The 19,397-nt window shown below is 44.7% G+C and overlaps 1 protein-coding gene across 5 annotated transcripts in view; it reads left to right on the forward strand.

The window, feature by feature from the left end:
- Positions 1–19,397, forward strand: part of kiaa0825 (KIAA0825 ortholog) — a 106,695-nt gene that overhangs the window by 16,712 nt on the left and 70,586 nt on the right. For all 5 annotated transcript variants that reach the window (XR_007962636.1, XM_052067372.1, XM_052067371.1 and 2 more), the window contains 9 exons: positions 4,448–4,615; positions 5,985–6,067; positions 6,165–6,416; positions 8,749–9,026; positions 9,776–9,926; positions 12,275–12,465; positions 12,921–13,127; positions 13,203–13,313; positions 15,916–16,055. Coding sequence is in view for 4 of the 5 variants with exons in the window: in XM_052067372.1 (XP_051923332.1) it covers positions 4,448–4,615; positions 5,985–6,067; positions 6,165–6,416; positions 8,749–9,026; positions 9,776–9,926; positions 12,275–12,465; positions 12,921–13,127; positions 13,203–13,313; positions 15,916–16,055 (1,581 nt within the window). In the remaining variant the exon portion in view is untranslated. The remainder of the gene's footprint in view (positions 1–4,447; positions 4,616–5,984; positions 6,068–6,164; positions 6,417–8,748; positions 9,027–9,775; positions 9,927–12,274; positions 12,466–12,920; positions 13,128–13,202; positions 13,314–15,915; positions 16,056–19,397) is intronic.

Below are 19,397 nucleotides of genomic sequence, written 5' to 3' on the forward strand. Positions count from 1 at the left end.
TTGTGCTTTCGGTGTATTGATGTTTGTCTATCTTGGTAGAGTACAACGAGGCTGGTTTCAGCAAGTTGAGTGAGTGAGAAAAGTACATTTCCTAACCTGTGGGGATCTGTATTATGGCTTTATTTTTGCCCTCCATCTGATCACAATGAGCCTTTGTGCGTCGCTTTTGAAAATGCTGAAGGATATGAGCACTTTCCTGTCACCTTCTATTGAGAGAGCAATGACAAAAATGACTAGCTTAGCGAGAGTCCCCCGCACGTTGTGATAAGGAGTTTATCTGGTTCACAGAAGACTTGAAAATAACGCAAGCGAGGGCACGAAACAACTAGATTTTAATGAACTGTTCCTGTAGCCAGAGTGTGCAAATCCTCTGCGTTGGGCGTGCAGGTTGCCTGGGTCAAGTAGAGTAGGAGGAGAAATTGACAATCCCATCACACCACAAAGAGAAACAAGGACAGATGTGATAAAAAAGTACATGTCATTCACATTCTTATTCCCCTGTCACTCCAACCCATTTCCACCTTTTCTTTGCACAACTTAATATAGATATCAAGGATTGCAACAGCACGCTTCTGTGAAGGGCAGGTAGCTCCCTGCTGCGCCCTAGGTGGCCAGAGCCCCAAGGACGGACCACCAGGGCTTGGGTTGCCGTGTTTATTGTGTGTGCTCATATGTCAGCGTCCATATTTGGGAATCACAGCAGGACGCTTCCCATAATAAGGCTGTCTGAGAGAGCAGTGGGCCGAAACTGACAAAAAGGGACCCCAGCTGTCACAGGGCCTCGCGGGCCAATCCACTGTGGCTCATAGCTTCCTTAACACACACACCCACAGAAACACACACAGACACACACACACACACACACACACATTCATTCACAGGTGCACCCAAGGCACAGACAATAATACTCCGCTTGATACCCTGTGATATGATTGAGCAAGGCTGGCTACTCAGAAGGACAAAACAAAGGTGTGAGAAGCCAAAGACGGGTATTGTAGCCAGTTTTAGCCTCCCAATATGGTCCATGTCAGAAAGGCTGCCCAGGGAGAGATCCCAACTAGAACAGCATGGCTATATCACCAAACAAACAAAAAGATACCCCCCTCCACCCACCCAGTGCATCCGCAACGTCATAGGGGCAACAAATGCAACAAAACTAAGTGCAGGTCTGCTTACCTTTTGGTATTGTCCTCAGAGTAGGGCATTGCACCTATGGGGTGTATGGATGTTTCTGCATGATAGTGTTTCAGACAGAGTAGTCATAGACAGACCAAAATTTATTTGCTTGTTTATTTTACACTTAATGTTTGATTCTGAATTATGCCGTTTGACTTAGAAGGTCGGACTTCATTTCGGTGTCTCAATCAAATACACTTTTTCTTGTCATATCAATTCATTCACTTTACTCTTTGCTTGGGTACAGTACAGCTGGAATCTGGGAAGCAATTTACGTGATCCATACTGCACCTTGACCTTTTACTATGCATGATGGCATAAAATTCACTGGCCTTTTGAGCTTCTTCTACCTCATTGCATTACACTGTGGCGAAACGTGCGCCAGAAATCACCTGTAAAATGCAGGCATCACACGCCCATTTGCCCAATAAAGCGAGTGGGCACTATGGTGAAAAGGGGTCAGACCAAAGCCCCCGTGGTCCGATTTACACATCCAACAGGCAGAAAGAGAGAGAGAACAAAAATGGGGAAGCGAGGGTGACATGCTATGCTGGAGAGAAATTAAATCAGTGGCCAAATTATTGCATGATTGCCCATTCCCCAAAGACTTGGGTATCATTTGGTAGAAAAGTGTCTCATAATTGCTTTTCGGCCATGTCAGACACATGCAATTCCCTTACTAATGGCTGTGTTAGGAAGAACTGGGCCTCCTGGGTCGGAGGAGGACAGAAAATAGCCAGATGGCAAAAAAGCGTACAAGCCTCCTTTACCCCCCTCAGATAAATGGGAGCGTACGAGAAAAAAGAGAGATGCAGGGAAGGAGAGAGACTAAGAAAGAGAGAGTGTGTTGTGAGCTAAGAGCTGGAAGGAAATGAAGTGGCAATAAGTGCAGCCAAAGGGGAAATGCTCTTCATCGTGAGTTTAATACATCAGTCTGGGGATTTGGCAGCCCGCCACACAGCAATTGTTTACCTTTTTGCTCACTGGTTGCATCTGCTCTGTTTTGTAAACGGCATTAAACTATTCGCCCGTAAACACCGGAATCAATAACAACTGCTCAGGGAATTCCCTGTTTCCTCGCTTCTCTCCTTCCCTCACTTTCTGTTTCCCTCTCCCCCACTCTCTCCCTTCTGTCTTTGCGCACTGCCAGTCAAGAGTTTGTGTGTGCATTATTTGTATGATGCAAAATGTGTGCGTGTGTGCGTGTGTGTGTGTGTGCTATGGAGCTAGCTAACCCACTGGAGAGACAGATGGGTAAAAGACTGATGGCTCGCCAAAAATACCTGCTCAGTTTGTTTGCTTGTTTGTTCTGTTTGTGTTGTATTGTTGTCGCCGTTAAAAGCTACAAACCGAGACCGGACACACACAAACACACGCGCACACGTACCGAACTATTATATGTCAGCTTGTGTTGTGATATATAGAATAATATGGCGTAACATTGATTTTTATCTGGAATAACATCATCACATCTCTCTTATTTAAACATCTTTTTTTTTTTTGCCTGCTTTCAGTAGCAGCCGTCCCTCATTGATTCTTGCTACACTGACCTTTGGCTGAACCCTTCTGCCTGCTCGTGCCCTGAGTCATTCTGCTCTCTGGGACACGCTACTCACAATGCTGTATGATACACCTGGGTGCTTTTAAGCACACCCTCTCCATCACGCTGCTTTGAGAGGTTCCATTTGCCCTCACTGTTGTGACAAAGGTATAATGAGGTTTAGATGGCAGTGTACCAGACAGCTATGGCTATAGGGCTATTTGACTGGGCAGACAACAATAAATACCGATACAGCACGGGTGCGGAAAGGGGCCCTGTTAAACATCAAGGTCATGGCCAAGTGGAGTATGCTTGAAAGCTGGGAACCAAACCATGAAAAGGTGATGACCGGCGGTGGATGAAGTGGTGGTTAAAAGGATGCTACGCTCTGATTAGTGGTTAGGCCAGGGAAGTCATTTCCGAGAATCCAGCCACTCGGTCTGCGACGTGTCCCTGCCTCATCCGTTTTGGATTGTTTGCACCGACGCTCCGAGGTGATGCGTTGGTGTCTTCACAAATAGACATGATTGCTGTTGCGTGCGTGAATGTGCGAGGTGGTAAGGCAAAGGCAAGCACGTGGGTGTCAGCCAGGTCATGCGTGTGCACATGCAGCATGCGCACATTGTCCCACCGGACCCCATTACAGAAGAGTTGGCGAGCAGCAGACTCATGCAGTTTGTGTTGCAAATACACACCAATGCGGCTGTACACCAAATAATCATTCCAGTATTCACACGCAATTTTGTACATGCCTGCACACACACATACACATAAATAGATGTGTACCCTTACAGTTGCAAACACCAATGAACTTGAGGTCAGGCTTTTTATTCCCCACGGTGGCCAATGTCTGGTTCCAGTATGGCAATTATAATCCAAGAGTGATATGCGCAAATGTGTGCCAAAGTGTCCGCTCTAAATTAAGTTATTCAAAATGACCAGCTTCACATGCACATAAACACAGGGTGCCCCCAAAGCCCCAGAACCCTCCCAAACATAATCTCATAATCACACAGACATCACGAGCGGGTCAAACCTCAAACGTGATTATGAGATGAACCTCCGGGGACGGTGTGTTGTTATATTGTCAGATTTTAGTTAGCAATATGGCAAAATTGCATTAGGATCCAGGAGCTATGATGTTACAATGACACCCCCCCAACCCCCCCCATCCCCCTTCTCAATCATCACAAGACTCTGAGAGTCAAGGCTAATGCTGAGCTCATCCAGTCCCAGATGCCTTTGCAATGGAGCTCATTTAGGCAAACACAAAGTATTTGTGCATGTGTCTGGGAGTATGGCAACGCATCTCCCCGCCACCCATTCTCCCGCTTAATGCGGAACATCCCCCGGGTGATGTGTTTGGCAGCCTCCAAAATGGGAAATCCATATTTGCCAAAGGGGTCATTGTCGGGTTAGGGGGGAAAAAAAAAAAAAAGTTTTGTACCAAGAGAGATGGATGTGCAAGTGTGACTTGTACGGGGTGCTGAGTTTTGCATATTGTCTCTTTGTTTATTCGGTGTATTGGGAAAACATGAATGGGTCGATATTTATAAGAGGTGTCGTGCTAGGCAAGACTGCGGGTTGTGGGTGTTGTCTGATGAGCACATGTCAGAAACCTACTTTCATGAAGCTGTTTATTGTTTACTGAACTGTAAACTTTAGCGCGGCTCTCAACTTCTCTGTATCTGTGTCAGTTGAACACCCACAGACACTTGGTTCTTTCCACAGCACCAATGGAGGTTCCCGTGAAAAGTAGAAGCTTCAGTTTGACCTCCCACCAGCTGAGGGCCTTAACTCAGCTGGCTTGCACACTGCTGGCCTATGAGAGCAAAGTCAAAGAGATGGTCACCAACATGACCTTCATTAATTGTACAGGCGAGGCTCCCTGCGTAAAAGGTAATGTGCCATATAATTCATCATCATAGGCGACACGCGTATACATGCTTCAATATACGTCTGCATATTGCCAAAGAATATATGTGTTTAATTTTGATGCCAATTTTAGGGTTTTTTTTCTATTCAAAAGTTAATCCTACAGTTTCCAAAAGAATGTACCGGTAGTCATAAAAGTCTCCATCCAGAAATTCCAAAATGTCTTCCTCATCTGTAAATTTCCCCAGTGTGGGACAAATAAAGGATATCTTAATCTTAATCTGTTAGCCTTATTGCGACAAGTTTAGAATTGACCGTATTGACACCTACGGGACTAGAGTGGAACGCAATCGAAATGTGATTTAGGCCTATTCCACCATAAGACTTTTTATTTAAAGCCGAAAAAGTTTAAAATGACTTTCGCTATTATTGACATTAAACTTGAAGGAAGGGTTCTTCCGGCTTTATTCATCAGCCTTGGCAGAGGTCTGGGATCTACCGAGTGCCATTCCGGCTGTCTAGAATTAATTTATTTTAGCTTGGAGTTTCCCCTTTATTATCCTTTCTCAGTCGAACTCTCAGAGCATAGAAATAACGGAGAGCTTTCCGGTGCATGCCATAATTTCCATAAAGGTTACATTTATAAAAACAAGACTTGCAGAAAGGCTCAATTTACTGAGAAGTAAACAGCCTTTAAAGGCCAGTTATCCAAGTCATTAATTCCAGGCAATCAAATGGCTTAATTACCAGAAATTCATTAAACGGGCTTAAAGGTCAAAAAGTGATGTGCTGGCTGCTTCCTCCTTCTTCTATTCCATGCACTCGTGTTCGCCTAAATTGCCTCGCCTGGGGTCTCACTCTTCGCCTACTGATTAGGATACTCTGGCCTTGATGTGCATGCTTTTTAATTGCAACCCAGCCCAACATCTTGTACTCTTGTCTCCTGTCACCCCCCCCCCCCCCCCCCCACACACACACACATACTCACACACACATTCACATAACATCTCCTCCCGGAATTACCCCTTCCAGACTGTAGTTTATGCCATCTGGGTTGAATTCTAAACCCAGAAAATTAGACTTGTAGCGGCATCACCATTAGCCTCTACCACCTGTTTCTTGCCCCCTCCTTTGAGCTATTCACTGATACTCTCTGGTTACCACGTCTCATTTTGACTAGTGGGCCAACAGTGGAGCATTGGAAATTACAGAATATGCAGTTGCTTTCAAGGTACACCGTGGGAATAAGTCATAAGGATCATGCAGTACACAATTACATACATATACAGTATAGCAGTCTGACAGCACACGACCTTCTTTAAATGCGACATTTGGTTCTCCAGTGACATATTCTTGGCATCATATAGACTCTGACTATTTTTTTTTTGTGTAGGCATCTTGAAAAAGGGGAAAGAGGAGTCAGACATGGTGAGATTAGGCAAGACATTTACAACACCAACTTTTCACACGTCGCAGGTGAGTTATTTTTTCCCTACGAGGAACCTAAAAAGGTTCTCATTATTAGAACTATTCCGAAGGAGATGAAAGATTTGTCTGTTTTGCTGTTTTGAAGGTACTGGAGTTTGATTGGCGGTTGGCCTTTAGTGGGCTGGTTCCTCATATGGCTCACTGTGTCAAAGTGGTGCTGGATGATGTTTGTACTAAAAGTCTTCAGCAGGAGGAAGCCCTCCATTCTTCGGGTCACTACTCGCTCCTGATGGAAAATTTAAGTGGACATCGGAGCATCAATGATGGCGACATGGATGTTACTCAGAACAAATTTGATGCCTACCCAGAGAGAGACTCTCCTACCATGGTAGCTAAGGTACACCTCAAAATTGGATACACTTTTCCACTGCCTCTGTTGCCTCAGCACACCACACTCTACTCTCTATCGACACTTTTCCATTGATAAATCAGGTTCTGCAAGGTCTAGTTAGACCATGCTTTGTCTTAGACTTGTGCTATTCACGAAAATGGGACTCGAATTGTTTGCTGTTAGCCAATGACACATTATATTTCTTTGGGCTTTACTTAACTTGTATTCAGCTCACATTTTCATGTCCAGCCCTTGGCTGTTGCGTTTATTCACACCTCTTAGGCGCTGACAGTATTCGTGGCTCTCATTGCTTACGAGTGTCAAAATTTGCCTTGTGCCTCGGACCTGTACAACATAATTACACGTAGGTCAACGTTTTAAAGATTAGAGCATATCAGCAGAAAGGTTATACGAGCATGCCTTTGCATTCAAACCACAGACCAGCCTGCTGGCAATGATATATTCTGTACAAACAGTCTATATTGCTGTCCAAGAACATGACTAAATAATAACCGTGAATAGTTAAACATTTAAAGGCTCAAACCTTAAGTGTCTTTTTTCATGTGAATGACCTTCAAGATTGGAATGGTAAGAACATTCATGTTACTTTGGACAAGGATGCAAAAAAGCACGTTTTAGGTTTCAAAAAAGGAAAGATATTTATTGAATAGTTTTACAACTGAGGAATGAAAGTATCAACAAGGAAAACTAAATCATGGCAAAGCTGGAAGAAAGCAATAGAACAAAAGTAACACCTGAGAATCTCAGCAAAGCTGGTGAAATTAAAAGTCGTGAGAAAAGAGCACAGCATTAACTGGAGGAAAAAAAAACACTTAGGAAGCCAAAAAACAAAAAAAACCTTCACAATTACGACTAAATAAAAACAGACGTGATAATACAACCCCGACACATAGCTTCTTTGCCAATGACCAGGCAGATCGGCTCGACAAATATCTGCAAGCGTCAAGCCGCCGGACTACACGGAAAGCACTAGCATGTCCAAATCCAAAAGGAAGCAGAGCTGCAGTTTTGTCTCAGCATGAGTTAAGAGGGTGAGCTTCTGATATCAGATACACACACACATACACACACACTCTCCAAAGCAGCAAAGTTGCTTCTTACTGGGACTCGCTTTTCTCTGCAGACTTTGGGCTTCTTTAGAACAGGCAGCTATTCATAATCTGTCTTGTCTTGACTTCCTTTTTAAAACGTGGCTCCCTGGAATTTACTTGCCAAAGGCAAAAGGAAGCACATTAGGTAATATTTAATTCCCTGCAATAAAAGAGAGTACTGCGCAAAAAAAAAAAGACAGAAAGAAAGGAAGATGTGCCTTCATTTGGCATAGGTAGTTAGCGCCACATGACTGCAGCATTCAAACTAATGCTAATACTTCAGCAGAATTGTTTCACCCTAATCCCGGTGCTAAAGGAATAGCATTGTGTCAACCATAACAGCGCTGTAATCATTTCCTGAATCATGCCATTAACTTTTTCCTGATACAAGACCTATTTACTGTGGCTGACACTTTATAGATTTTTATGTTGTACATTAGGGCGGCCCGGTAGTCCAGTGGTTAGCACGTCGGCTTCACAGTGCAGAGGTACTGGGTTCGATTCCGGCTCCGGCCTGCCTGTGTGGAGTTTGCATGTTCTCCCCGGGCCTGCGTGGGTTTTCTCCGGGTGCTCCGGTTTCCTCCCACATTCCAAAAACATGCGTGGCAGGCTAATTGGACGCTCTAAATTGTCCCTAGGTGTGAGTGTGAGTGCGAATGGTTGTTCGTCTCTGTGTGCCCTGCGATTGGCTGGCAACTGATCCAGGGTGTCCCCCGCCTACTGCCCGAAGACGGCTGGGATAGGCTCCAGCACCCCCCGCGACCCTAGTGAGGATTAAGCGGTTCAGAAAATGGATGGATGGATGTTGTACATTAATGACTGATTCATCTCAATGACACAAAGTGGAGTAAGGTTACATTTTTCCTTTGTGGCATTACTACTTTGATTTCTATTGAGGAGTGTTTGATCTTTTTCAATAATATAATGCAAACCTGAATGAATAAGGGCTAAATAATATGTTCCTCCACATTTTTTTTGCATGCACTTAAGTGTTTTGCAATGCCAGCCTGAAGAAGTAGAGTGTCACATCCTTAAAGATTTGCGTTAGAGGTTCGATCTCTTCACTCAAGTGTCCTTCAGGAATGTAGTGAAGATGTGTTTGGAAAGTGCTTTTAAATACACCCGAATCTCGCCTTGTAATATAAATGCGCCTTTTTTTTTGTCGCTTTTCTCCTTGTTCCATTCATTTTGGCATAATTGTGTCTTTGCCTTCTCTTTCGCCTCAGTTTTGTGTTCCATTGGTTGATGAGCTGGATGCCTTGCTACCTCTGGCAACTGCCTGCCGGGACAGCTCTCTGCTGGAGGTTCGATCGAGCTTTGTGGAGGCGTGTAGCCAGGGAGCGTTACGCGTGCTGGGCCGCTTAGAGCAGAGAGCCCTGGAAGTCCCGTCCTCTCTACCACTGAGGAACCTGCCTGTACTGTTGGCCACTTGCATTTACGTACTCCAACGATTGGAACGCTACAATGCACGGCTGAAGGACTCAACCTCTACTTTAGCCAAAGTGTAAGTAAAAGTTTTGTGTGTGTGTGTGTATTTAAAAAAAAATACTTTGTGTACTGCACAGCTAAGTTATTAAATTCTCCGGGCCATTTTTGAGGACATAATGTACTTGGTATTCAATTAAGAAAACATTCCGTCATTCTTTGCTTGCGAATTCTCTGATGTGAGCATTTCTAGGAGGACTGCACTAAAAAACAAAGAAATCCCAATCTGAGATGAATATCATGAAAAAAAAGTTCCCCGCAAATCAAAGCAGTTGTAAATAATCTACCGCAGGAGAGTTAGAAAACAGGACCATACAGTTAAGATTGAAACTAAAGGTGCGGAGTTTGAAAGAAAATGAAAATGACCGACAAGTGGTAATGACACCCATATTCTGTCTACATCTGGTGAGTTTTTATGCCCCATAATACCCCCTTAACCTCTGCCCTCCGCATATCCCTCCAAAGGCATCACGGTTGCCCTCTGCGCTTCTGTTTTTTCACCTCTGTCCCTATCCGCCCCTCCACCGACAGTTGGCCTGTTTCCCTTCTGGGTCGTAAAGTACTATTCCTCTCCTCACCAATCACTCCTCCGTCTCCAAGCTTCCTGCACCCCCTGTGAAACTCTCACCTCTTCCTGGAAAGTATCAAGGCAGGCAGATTTAAAGGAGACAATATGTCAGACTGAACTTTTACAATCAATCACGTGTGTTTTTGTGACCGCTCAAGTGCTGCGGTTTCCAGGAGTGTTTTGCCTTCATTTCTGCCCAGGCACCTTGGACTGCTGCCTGTCCAGAAGTACCAGCAAGCCGTCGAGGCCTTAAAAGATCAACTGAGCAGCTATTGCATCCAGGTTTGTGCCACGTGTGTGCTTCAGGATGCGGAGAGCCACCACTGGGCTGACCCCAAGCCCTTTTATGAGGTAAAGTATAGAACTGAACTCAAGATTTTATTTAATTTTTTTATGATAGCCTATTATTAGTTTTGTTTATTTAATCCGAATGCAAAATGGAAAACAATTGATGAACTCAATTTGACTTTCTCTGCTCATTGTGTTTCCTTTTGTGTTTACCGATGCCTGCGGTTTAGCATCCGTTTTGCATCAATGGCTATCAATATATCCATGAAAATGAAAAGCATCAGTGACTTTCTTTATTAATCAACGTCGGCTCCATCTTTTGTCATAATTGTAGCAAAAGTGCCTGTGGTGCACCGACATATTTACAGTGGTCATACAAGTGTGAAAATAAGTAGAACTAAAAATAAATGCTGAAAGCTAATCACCAATTCTGTGAAAATTCCACAACAATCAAACACTGACCAATCGATGATCAAAACTGTTGCAGATGTGCCTCACACTTCCAATTTTATATCAAGGTTTACTGCTACACGTTCCAATATTTGTAGAGGTATACCACAGTTATAGACTACGTCAAAAATAATACAGTAATAAATAAAAAGCTCAAGTCTCAGTGTGCGATATGCTAATCTGAAAAGTTGAACTCGTCAATACTTGTACAGAAAATTTCAAATTGGACAACTTTCAATTTGAAAAGATGCTGCAAATAAGCTTTATAAAATGATAAAATATTTGATGCCGAACTTGTAGTTCCTTGCACTGAAACAAAACATAAAAATTCCCATCATGGTGTTTTCTCTTCCCGGTGTGGCTTTATTTTAAATTTTCTTATTTTTTACTTGATGATTCCCACCATTTTTTATTCATGTCAGCGCTAAAAGTACATTCTTCTGTACATTGCCATGTGACTCCGATTCTGCAGGATTTCAGGAACCCTCTGGAGCTTTCCTGCGTCTTCTTTTTTATTTTCCCGTTCATACCCAGCTCCCCTTTCTCACCGAACCTTCTACGATGAACTTGTTGAGAACATCTGTGGCTTCCATGCTACCCCAGGGGCTCCAGGGGTTCAGCTGTCTGAAGTCTGCTGTCTACAGTGGGATTGTCTGAAAAGTAGCAAAAGGGCCCCTGTGACTCCCCTACCTTCATGCCCTTAAACCAACCAATCGAAACTTCCCCTCTTTCCCTCTATCCGCCGCTATCGCCTCTTTGTTCCCGCCTGCTTCCCCGGGTCAACGGTGTCGGCAGACCTGCTGTGCGCAGGTGTGCGCTTTTGTTGAAGCAATGCCTGTGTATTTTTGCGCAGATGAGTGCGTGCGTGGGTTTGGGGGGAGTCCCATCTTACAATGCGCGTTGCATTTTGGCGAATGTGCGCGCGGGCCTGTTTTTCAAGTGTGAAGATGAATGCATCACATTTCTCTCTCCGTGCCTTGGCTCTCTTCGAGAGCCTCTCCACTGTTACCTGTTTCCAACTTGCTTTCACACTCCTTTCTGTTGTCATTGAAAAAGTTATTGACGCATGGATGAGTTATTGGCAAGAATATTTTCAATGTGATATATAAGCAGCCACCCCACCTACTGCACAGAGACATTTGGGATCGGCTCCACCATGCCCCGCGACTCTCGTGAGGATAAGCGGATCAGAAAATGGATAGATGGATGGAAATTAACAGCATATGTGAAAAGAAGAATACTGAAGAATACAACAAAAAGATAACTGAAGCCAAAACTTCATCAGAGAAAGTGTTTTCTTCACTACATGTACATCATAATTCTATCTCCAAACCTCACATATGCTCCTAACTTCTTTTGGATCCTGGCGTCTGGATTTGTTCTCTTGGGTCCACAGGCAAAAAGGGATAGCTGCTTAATCCCGGACATTGAGTCCAGTCACGCTCCCATCAAACACAGATCCCTAAATGACTTGCTCCGGGCAGAGAAAGAGAGAGCGAGAGAGAAGTAAAATATGAGATTGATGAAGTGAAGTGGGATGAAAATGAGAAGGTTCTAACCTGAGGAAGTGGAGCAGTTTTGACAGTATGTCAGTGTGGGGCGCCGTGCGGAGAACAATGGCGTATTGTTGGACCATAAAGATGAGGAGTCTCCTCTGCAGCCGTGATCTCATTCTTCTCGGAGAAGGTTTCAATTTCTTCCTTCACCTTTTTCACTGTGTGAGCATGATGCGTTCTCCAGTTCAGGACAAAAGTCCCAGTGGGAGAAGAAACCAGGTGCAGGGTACAGGTGGCCTGACCAACTGAGACCTACTCTATGCTCTCCCTTCCTTCTGCCTTCTTTCTCTCTTGCTTGTTCACCTCTCCTTATTTTTATCCCTTCTTGCTTATGTGCCACTGTCAGTGACCAACTCACAGCATATCCTCATCTCTTAACCTTTCTTTTTTTTTTTCCTCCCACAGGGTGAGCGCTGTTCCTTCTCCGTGCAGATGTGGTTCTACTTCCTGTGTGGTCTCCGTAGTGATCTGTGGGCTGTTCTCCCGCCACAGTTGGCCAAAGAGTTGCTGGGCCAGGTGCTGTCGGAGACTTTACAGGTGCTGGTGCAAAGATATGCCAGGGCCCAGCCGTCCTACAAGAGACACCTGCAGATAAGGTACGGTACTTTTAAGCACCTAATGGTCAGAAGTGTTATATGGGGTGTCCCAAAAGTAAGCGTATACATTTCCTTTCGCCAATTGACATTGAAACAGTGTTGCAATATTGCTGTAAATTTTCAGTCCCCAAACTGCAGCTTGACAAGCTTGATGGCTTTCACCCGGCTATCATTTCGAGTACAATTTACATTTTAGGTTGTTGAGCATCATAATTTTCCACTTGAAGCTTTTTAAGTATCTTGAAGTTGGTACGGAATGGGCTCATGTGGGTCAGCAAGTTCTGAGAAGCCTGATAATGATCATTTGAATCCGGTGTGCTGGAATAGGGAGACAACTAGAACATGCTGGATAGGGGCACTCAAGGACCGGAGTTGGACACCCCTGATTTAGATCCATCACCTTTCTTTCATTTCTATTTACACATGCGTTGCTAAATTCACTGTCTGCTTCAAAGAACTGACATCACAGCAGTGCTGCTATTCGTGGAGCAGCTGATGTGGAGTGTGTGTGAAAGTCCCGAGGCCTTGCTTCGTCGCGACCCTTCTTCAGTGATCACCATCATAGCGGGAGGATCCGACTGGCCCTACCAGATCCATAGCTTGTGTGAACAACTCCTGAATGTCCTCGTTATTGGCACCGCCCCTCTAACTTTGCTATATAGGTTCGTAGGTTGCTTAAACGTTAGCTATTGGAATGGTCTTGTTCAAAATTAATGTTGGAACACTCTCTTTTCCAGAACCTTTATGGATAACGATGCGCGGGAGTCAACACTACACCAGTTGGACCGCCCTATGGTACACTGGCTAAATGCTCTCGAACCAAAAGTCTACACACAACAAGCCATCCAGTATGTATTGAACGCAGTAGGATCTAGTGAAATTCGACATCAATGCAAACGACTATGAAAATTCGAAGCATATTCTTGAATTAATATTGTAAAGCTCTGACGATGGCCATGAAAGAAAAAATGTTTCTGTGGCAGTTCCAGGAGCGTACAACCAGATAATTACTCACAATTTCACCTGCTGCTGCGCTGCACAAATTGGACAGTGCGATCAGCAGAACAACCCTCGCCGCTTACACTGATTTGCTTCATGCTGATGCTTTATGAGGGCTTTCCATATCGGTCATCGACCATAGTCCGTGTTGTGTACGTGTGATCATATCTACACGTGTGTCGAGTTACTTGTGTGACCTCCAAGGTGCAGTCAATCACTCACCCCCTCACCCTTGACTCCCCCCTCCTCCCCTGTAATCTCCCTCACAGCCAGAGGTGATGTCATTTCGTGCTGATGGCACACAAATCACACTAACCCCAGCACTTTGGGCTCCAATGTACTGGCAAGCGGGAATTAGTTTGTTTTTATGACCCCTTTATTTCTTTACTCCCACCTCTTTGCTTTGTGTGCGACGGCGCCAGAGGGGCTTGTTGGTGGCCTGAAGCCAGACCCACAACATAGTGACTCGGAGGGCAAATTACCATAAAATCAAATCCAATCAAAAATAAAACACTGTCATTATTATTACATTAAACAATAATAAAATCACAAAGTGCATGAATAAATCCTTCAGGCTGAAAGGCTTTAAACAATGTACAGTGGAGTCTTAAGATACAAGTTTAAGTCATTCGTTGACCACACTCGGAACTCAAAACACTTATTTCTCCAATCAATAGAATTTCCTTTCATCTTTACACCCTCCCCATTACAACCTAACAAAACATTCTGTAATGTTTTGTGTGTGTGTGTGTGTGTGTGCATGCTACAATACTGTACTTCATTTGAAAAGGAAACTAACATCGCAGCAACATCATTAAATAGAATGGAAAAAAAGACATTCCTTTGGGAATGTGCGATTTTGCCACTAGGAGCACACATGCAGACACAACGCAGAGGACTTTGACAACTGCTTTAAGTGATTTGATGATTTCAGTATTAATATTAATTCATTCATTCATCTCCTTAACCGCTTGATCCTCACTAGGGTCGCGGGGGGTGCTGGAGCCTATCCCAGCTGTCTTCGGGCAGTAGGCGGGGGACACCCTGAATCGGTTGCCAGCCAATCGCAGGGCACACAGAGACGAACAACCATTCGCACTCACACTCACACCTAGGGACAATTTAGAGTGTTCAATCAGCCTGCCATGCATATTTTTGGAATGTGTGAGGAAACCGGAGCACCCGGAGAAAACCCACGCAGGCCCGGGGAGAACATGCAAACTCCACACAGGGAGGCCGGAGCTGGAATCGAACCCGGTACCTCTGCACTGTGAAGCCGACGTGCTAACCACTGGACTACCGGGCCGCCCTCAGTATTAATAGTTGTTTAATTTTATAGAGGATAAAGAATATATGCATATGAGTATCGATATGTTGTCTATCTACACGTGTTGCTGCGCATTTGGTTTGAAATATCTGTTACTTGAAGTTTTGTAATGCCATCACGTCTGGTATACTGTGTGTGTGTGTGTGTGTGTGTGTGTGTGTGTGTGTGTGCATGCATGCGCGCACACGCGTTCGTGAGCGTGTTTGTGAGATTCCATAAGCCAACTCTGCGGCACAGCCGACCAGATTTATCAGTGCCGTTAAAAGAGGATTTCTTCTGGATTTGCGGCTGCACCGACATCATAAATTGCTCTGTCAGATGGAGGAATAGTTTGCCTCAGTCAAGCAGCAGGGTGCACCCCGCCGTAGCTTTCCAACTCAAATAGAATGCTTAATTTTTGTGTAGTCGTCCCCTGTGAAGCCTCCCGCCTCCTCGCGCCTCCGACAAACTCTGTCCATGCCTTCCATTAGATTGTTATTGAGATGTATAAAGTAGCATGCGGGCGCGCGCACATTCACACACGTCGGCGTGCCCTCGCACTTGCATGCATAGCCAACCACAAGCATACACACTGCGTGGTGTACACCACACACGCTTGCACACACCAAGGATACGGCTCATTACCCGCAGCTGGCTGCAGCCTCTTGGTTATACAAAAGATGTAAGAGGGGGGTAGTGCTGTATATTCATGTATTTGGCTGTCTCCCAAATGTTAATTTGCTTTTAGCTAGCCACGATTAGAGCTAATTCCTTGCCGGTGCACATTATAAATACAAGCGAGAGTGAAGGCATTTGCTGAATAGGCTGAGGGACACTGAAGGATCTTAACCTTGTTGCATATAGTCAAGGTACAGTGGTAACTTAAAGTTTGGGGGCTTTGCAGCTGTTCTCAGAGGAAATATTGGTCATTCATCCCTGGTAACGCTATGGGACAGTTTGAAAAAAAAAACATCGGAAGTTCAACATAAATTCCACCGTAGTATTCCATTTCTTTCATTGTAGAACTCCGACATGTTTGATTTCTGTCTGTCTCATCCACTATGGTGACGCATATTCCCTCCTTTGTTGCCTCTCACCTGACACTGCAAAACTGTCATCTTGTTTTTTCATCTGTCCACTCTCAGAGATGGCCTTATGGGCCAGGAAGCATCTGCATGTCAGCTCCGACTGCTGACCTCTGACCCGGGAAGCAATCCCAGGTTGCTACTGCGAATGCTGCTTCACAGAGACTGTCACCTGCCCCGTATGCTCCTGGAAAACTCTTGTAAGTCATTTTTTTTTCCCTCCGCATGGAGCTTGACGCTCGATACTTTATACAGACCTTGCGAATGCTTGAATATGGAAGTTGTTACACATGCTCACGCGCATAACTTATGAAACAAAAGCATCTTCAGATGAGATTTGGTGTATGTGAGCGAATGCTATGAGAACTCAGCCCGTAACTTTTACAGACATTAGATGACCTCCCTCTGATTTTATTAGGTCATCAGTATCATCATCTTTGCCATCATCGTCATCATCATCCTCACCTTGTTCATCAGCGCCACTAAATCAATAAGAGTGCAGTAATAAACACTCAACAGACCCAAGCAGAGCACATATGCTGACCTTTAAAGATTTTGCATTCCTCCTCCTCTCCCCTGTACCGGCAACAGTCTAACCTTTAAAGACTGTTGTGCACTCGCACATTAATTCACATTATCGTGACCTCATTAATAACAACTTTCACTGCGCCGTTCTCTTGGTCGAGCGGAGAGTCTGGCTCGGAGGCGCTGGGATGCCTCCGCGCCGCGTCGTATATCAACGTGGGAAGCGCTGACTCTTGCACGTTATCGCAGTGACGGCCTAATTAAGCGAGAAGTGGGAAGACCGAGGCTTGACTGAAAGCTTACACTCCCGTAAGCATCTGCGGTGGCTTTTGTGTGTGTATACAAATTGAGGATAGAAAGAAAAAGCAGCATAAGGTGTCATATCAAAGTGTCAGGTCGACGCATGCCGCCAGCTTCTTTTTTGTCCGGTTTCTTCCCATGCATACTCAATTTCTTTCGAAGACGAAACTCATCTTGTTTGGAGATGCAGGAAATAATGTTTGAGCGTTTGGTTTGGTGCTACAAAGATTATACAACATAAGCACACATGAACACACTTTCTTTCCCCATAAATGTCATTAGCGTTGCTGTTTTCAGTGACTGCAGTTTGCAGTGAGCGCTGCTTTTTACCTGTTCAGCAATGTATCAAGCTTGTATTGGATTTGAGTTGTAGACAGAATAGAAATCGTGGCGGCCCGGTAGTCCAGTGGTTAGCACGTCGGCTTCACAGTGCAGAGGTACCGGGTTCGATTCCAGCTCCGGCCTCCCTGTGTGGAGTTTGCATGTTCTCCCCGGGCCTGCGTGGGTTTTCTCCGGGTGCTCCGGTTTCCTCCCACATTCCAAAAATATGCATGGCAGGCTGATTGAACACTCTAAATTGTCCCTAGGTGTGAGTGTGAGCGTGGATGGTTGTTCGTCTATGTGTGCCCTGCGATTGGCTGGCAACCGATTGAGGTTGTCCCCCGCCTACTGCCCGGAGACGGCTGGGATGGGCTCCAGCACCCCCCGCGACCCTAGTGAGGATCAAGCGGTACGGAAGATGAATGAATGAATGAGAATAGAAATCGCCACTGTGACAACTCGAGTAAAATTAAATTATAGCGTGTCCCAGAAGTAGTGGTTACTCCCCCCCCCGAAGTTATCTTCTGAGTCATAATCAGAGAACCTGCTTTGCTCTCAATCCTGTTTCCATGGACCGTCACGGTCACATCCCTGATACCCAGAACAATTTCTCCTTGAGGACCAATTACCAGACAGACAAAGAACAAGATGAAGAAGTGGCATAACCCACCTAATAGACTGAGGTGGGCTCGCTTCAACATTCTAGAGTGTCTTAGATGTATGATTGTGCAAGGGAGGGGAAAAAGTGAACAACAGCACCTAGAAGAAATCACTTCTCATTTCAATCTAGAGCGGGGATGCCGGTTAGCGCGTCTGCCTCACGGTGCAGCGATGCAGGGTTAGATTTCTGCTCCGGCCTTTCTGTGAGGAGTTTGCATGCTCCCCCCGCGCCTGCGTGCGTTTTCACCGGGTTTCCTCCCACATTCCAAAAACGTGTTTTACTGATTAATAGAACACTCTAAATAGTGAGTGTGAGCACGGATGGTTGTTCGTCTATGTGTGCTCCGCGATTGGCTGGCAAACGGTTCAGGGTGTCCCCCGCCTACTGCCCGAAGACAGCCGAGACACGACCCTTGTGAGGATAAGCGCGTCTGAAAATGGATGGATGGATGAATGGATCTTGAATGGTGATATTGCTTAGTTCCCAATGATCAAGCGGAATATGAATCACCAGACACGGGATCAAAAATGTTGCCTTTTCCATTAAATGTAATTCAGAATTCAACCAAAGAAAGCCACATTACAGTCCCCTGTCACCTGTTTGCTCTGTTCTTGTGTCACTCAATTTCCTATTTGTAGACCTAATAAGGACAAGCGCTCCAGAAATTAATGGCTGGCTAATTCGTACAAAAGCATTTCAGACAACACAAAAAGTGCTCCGATTTTCCACTAATTTACTGCGCCTTACTTTTTGGATGTCAAATCCGACTAAAGTCTCACTAGACTCCTGACTGCAGTGTTTCACACCCTATTCAAATAGCTGTCATCTCTGACAGACCGCTGGATGTCTGCCACCTCTGGAGCAACGGGCCTCTGCTCAGCAACCCCTGTCAACTTCACACACAGCCTTAGTACACAATGTCGTAGCGCGTATAGACATCTATAGGAGTTACACACGCACCTCCGTCAGCCCTGCGCTTAGACAGCTCCCCCCACAAGGACACCCTGTCAAAACCGCTTCCCTTTCACTTCCTGTCTCCATGTGCTGTACATCCCATAGCCAGAGGGCTTTGGAATCTGCTTCCCTCTCTCTTTTTTTTTTTTTGTACCCTCCCAACCATCCAACACAGATGTGAATTTTTCTTCCCTCCCTAATCCACAATGCCTTTTGTTCGTCCATTCTGTTAACACATGTCAGGGTGAGCCTTGACTTTTTCCAATGTTTTTTTTTTCCCCCTGTAAAAGGGGAAAAAATACACCTCCCACTGTAATGAGCGTTTTTTCCCCCTTACGTGTATTTTCTCTAAAAATGTAAATAAAATGAAACAAAAATATAAACAAACAAATAAAAAAAAGATACGGTGTGTATATATATATATATATATACCGTATCTTTTTTTTCTGTGCTATGGGTATGGGGATTTTATCCTTGCTTCAGTGTTGTCAATTTCACTAATCAGCTATGTAATGTTGAATTGTGTATGAGGTAATCCTTGCTGTGCGCAGGAGTATTTTATTGTTTTTATATGTTTTATATGTTTTGATAAAGCCCAAATATGGCTGCTTGTGCGCCAGTGTGTTCGGCGACGCTCCTGCCATTTCGGGTTTTTTACTTTTACCGATTTGTCTTACTGTTTATTGTGCATGTTAAATTGCTCCATGTACAGCACTTTGTATGCAGCGATGGCTGTTTTAAAGTCCTCTATTAATACTGTTGTTCTTGTTATTGTTTTTGG

Source organism: Hippocampus zosterae, chromosome 6, assembly GCF_025434085.1.
Source record: "Hippocampus zosterae strain Florida chromosome 6, ASM2543408v3, whole genome shotgun sequence".
NCBI classification, from domain to species: Eukaryota; Metazoa; Chordata; class Actinopteri; order Syngnathiformes; family Syngnathidae; genus Hippocampus; species Hippocampus zosterae.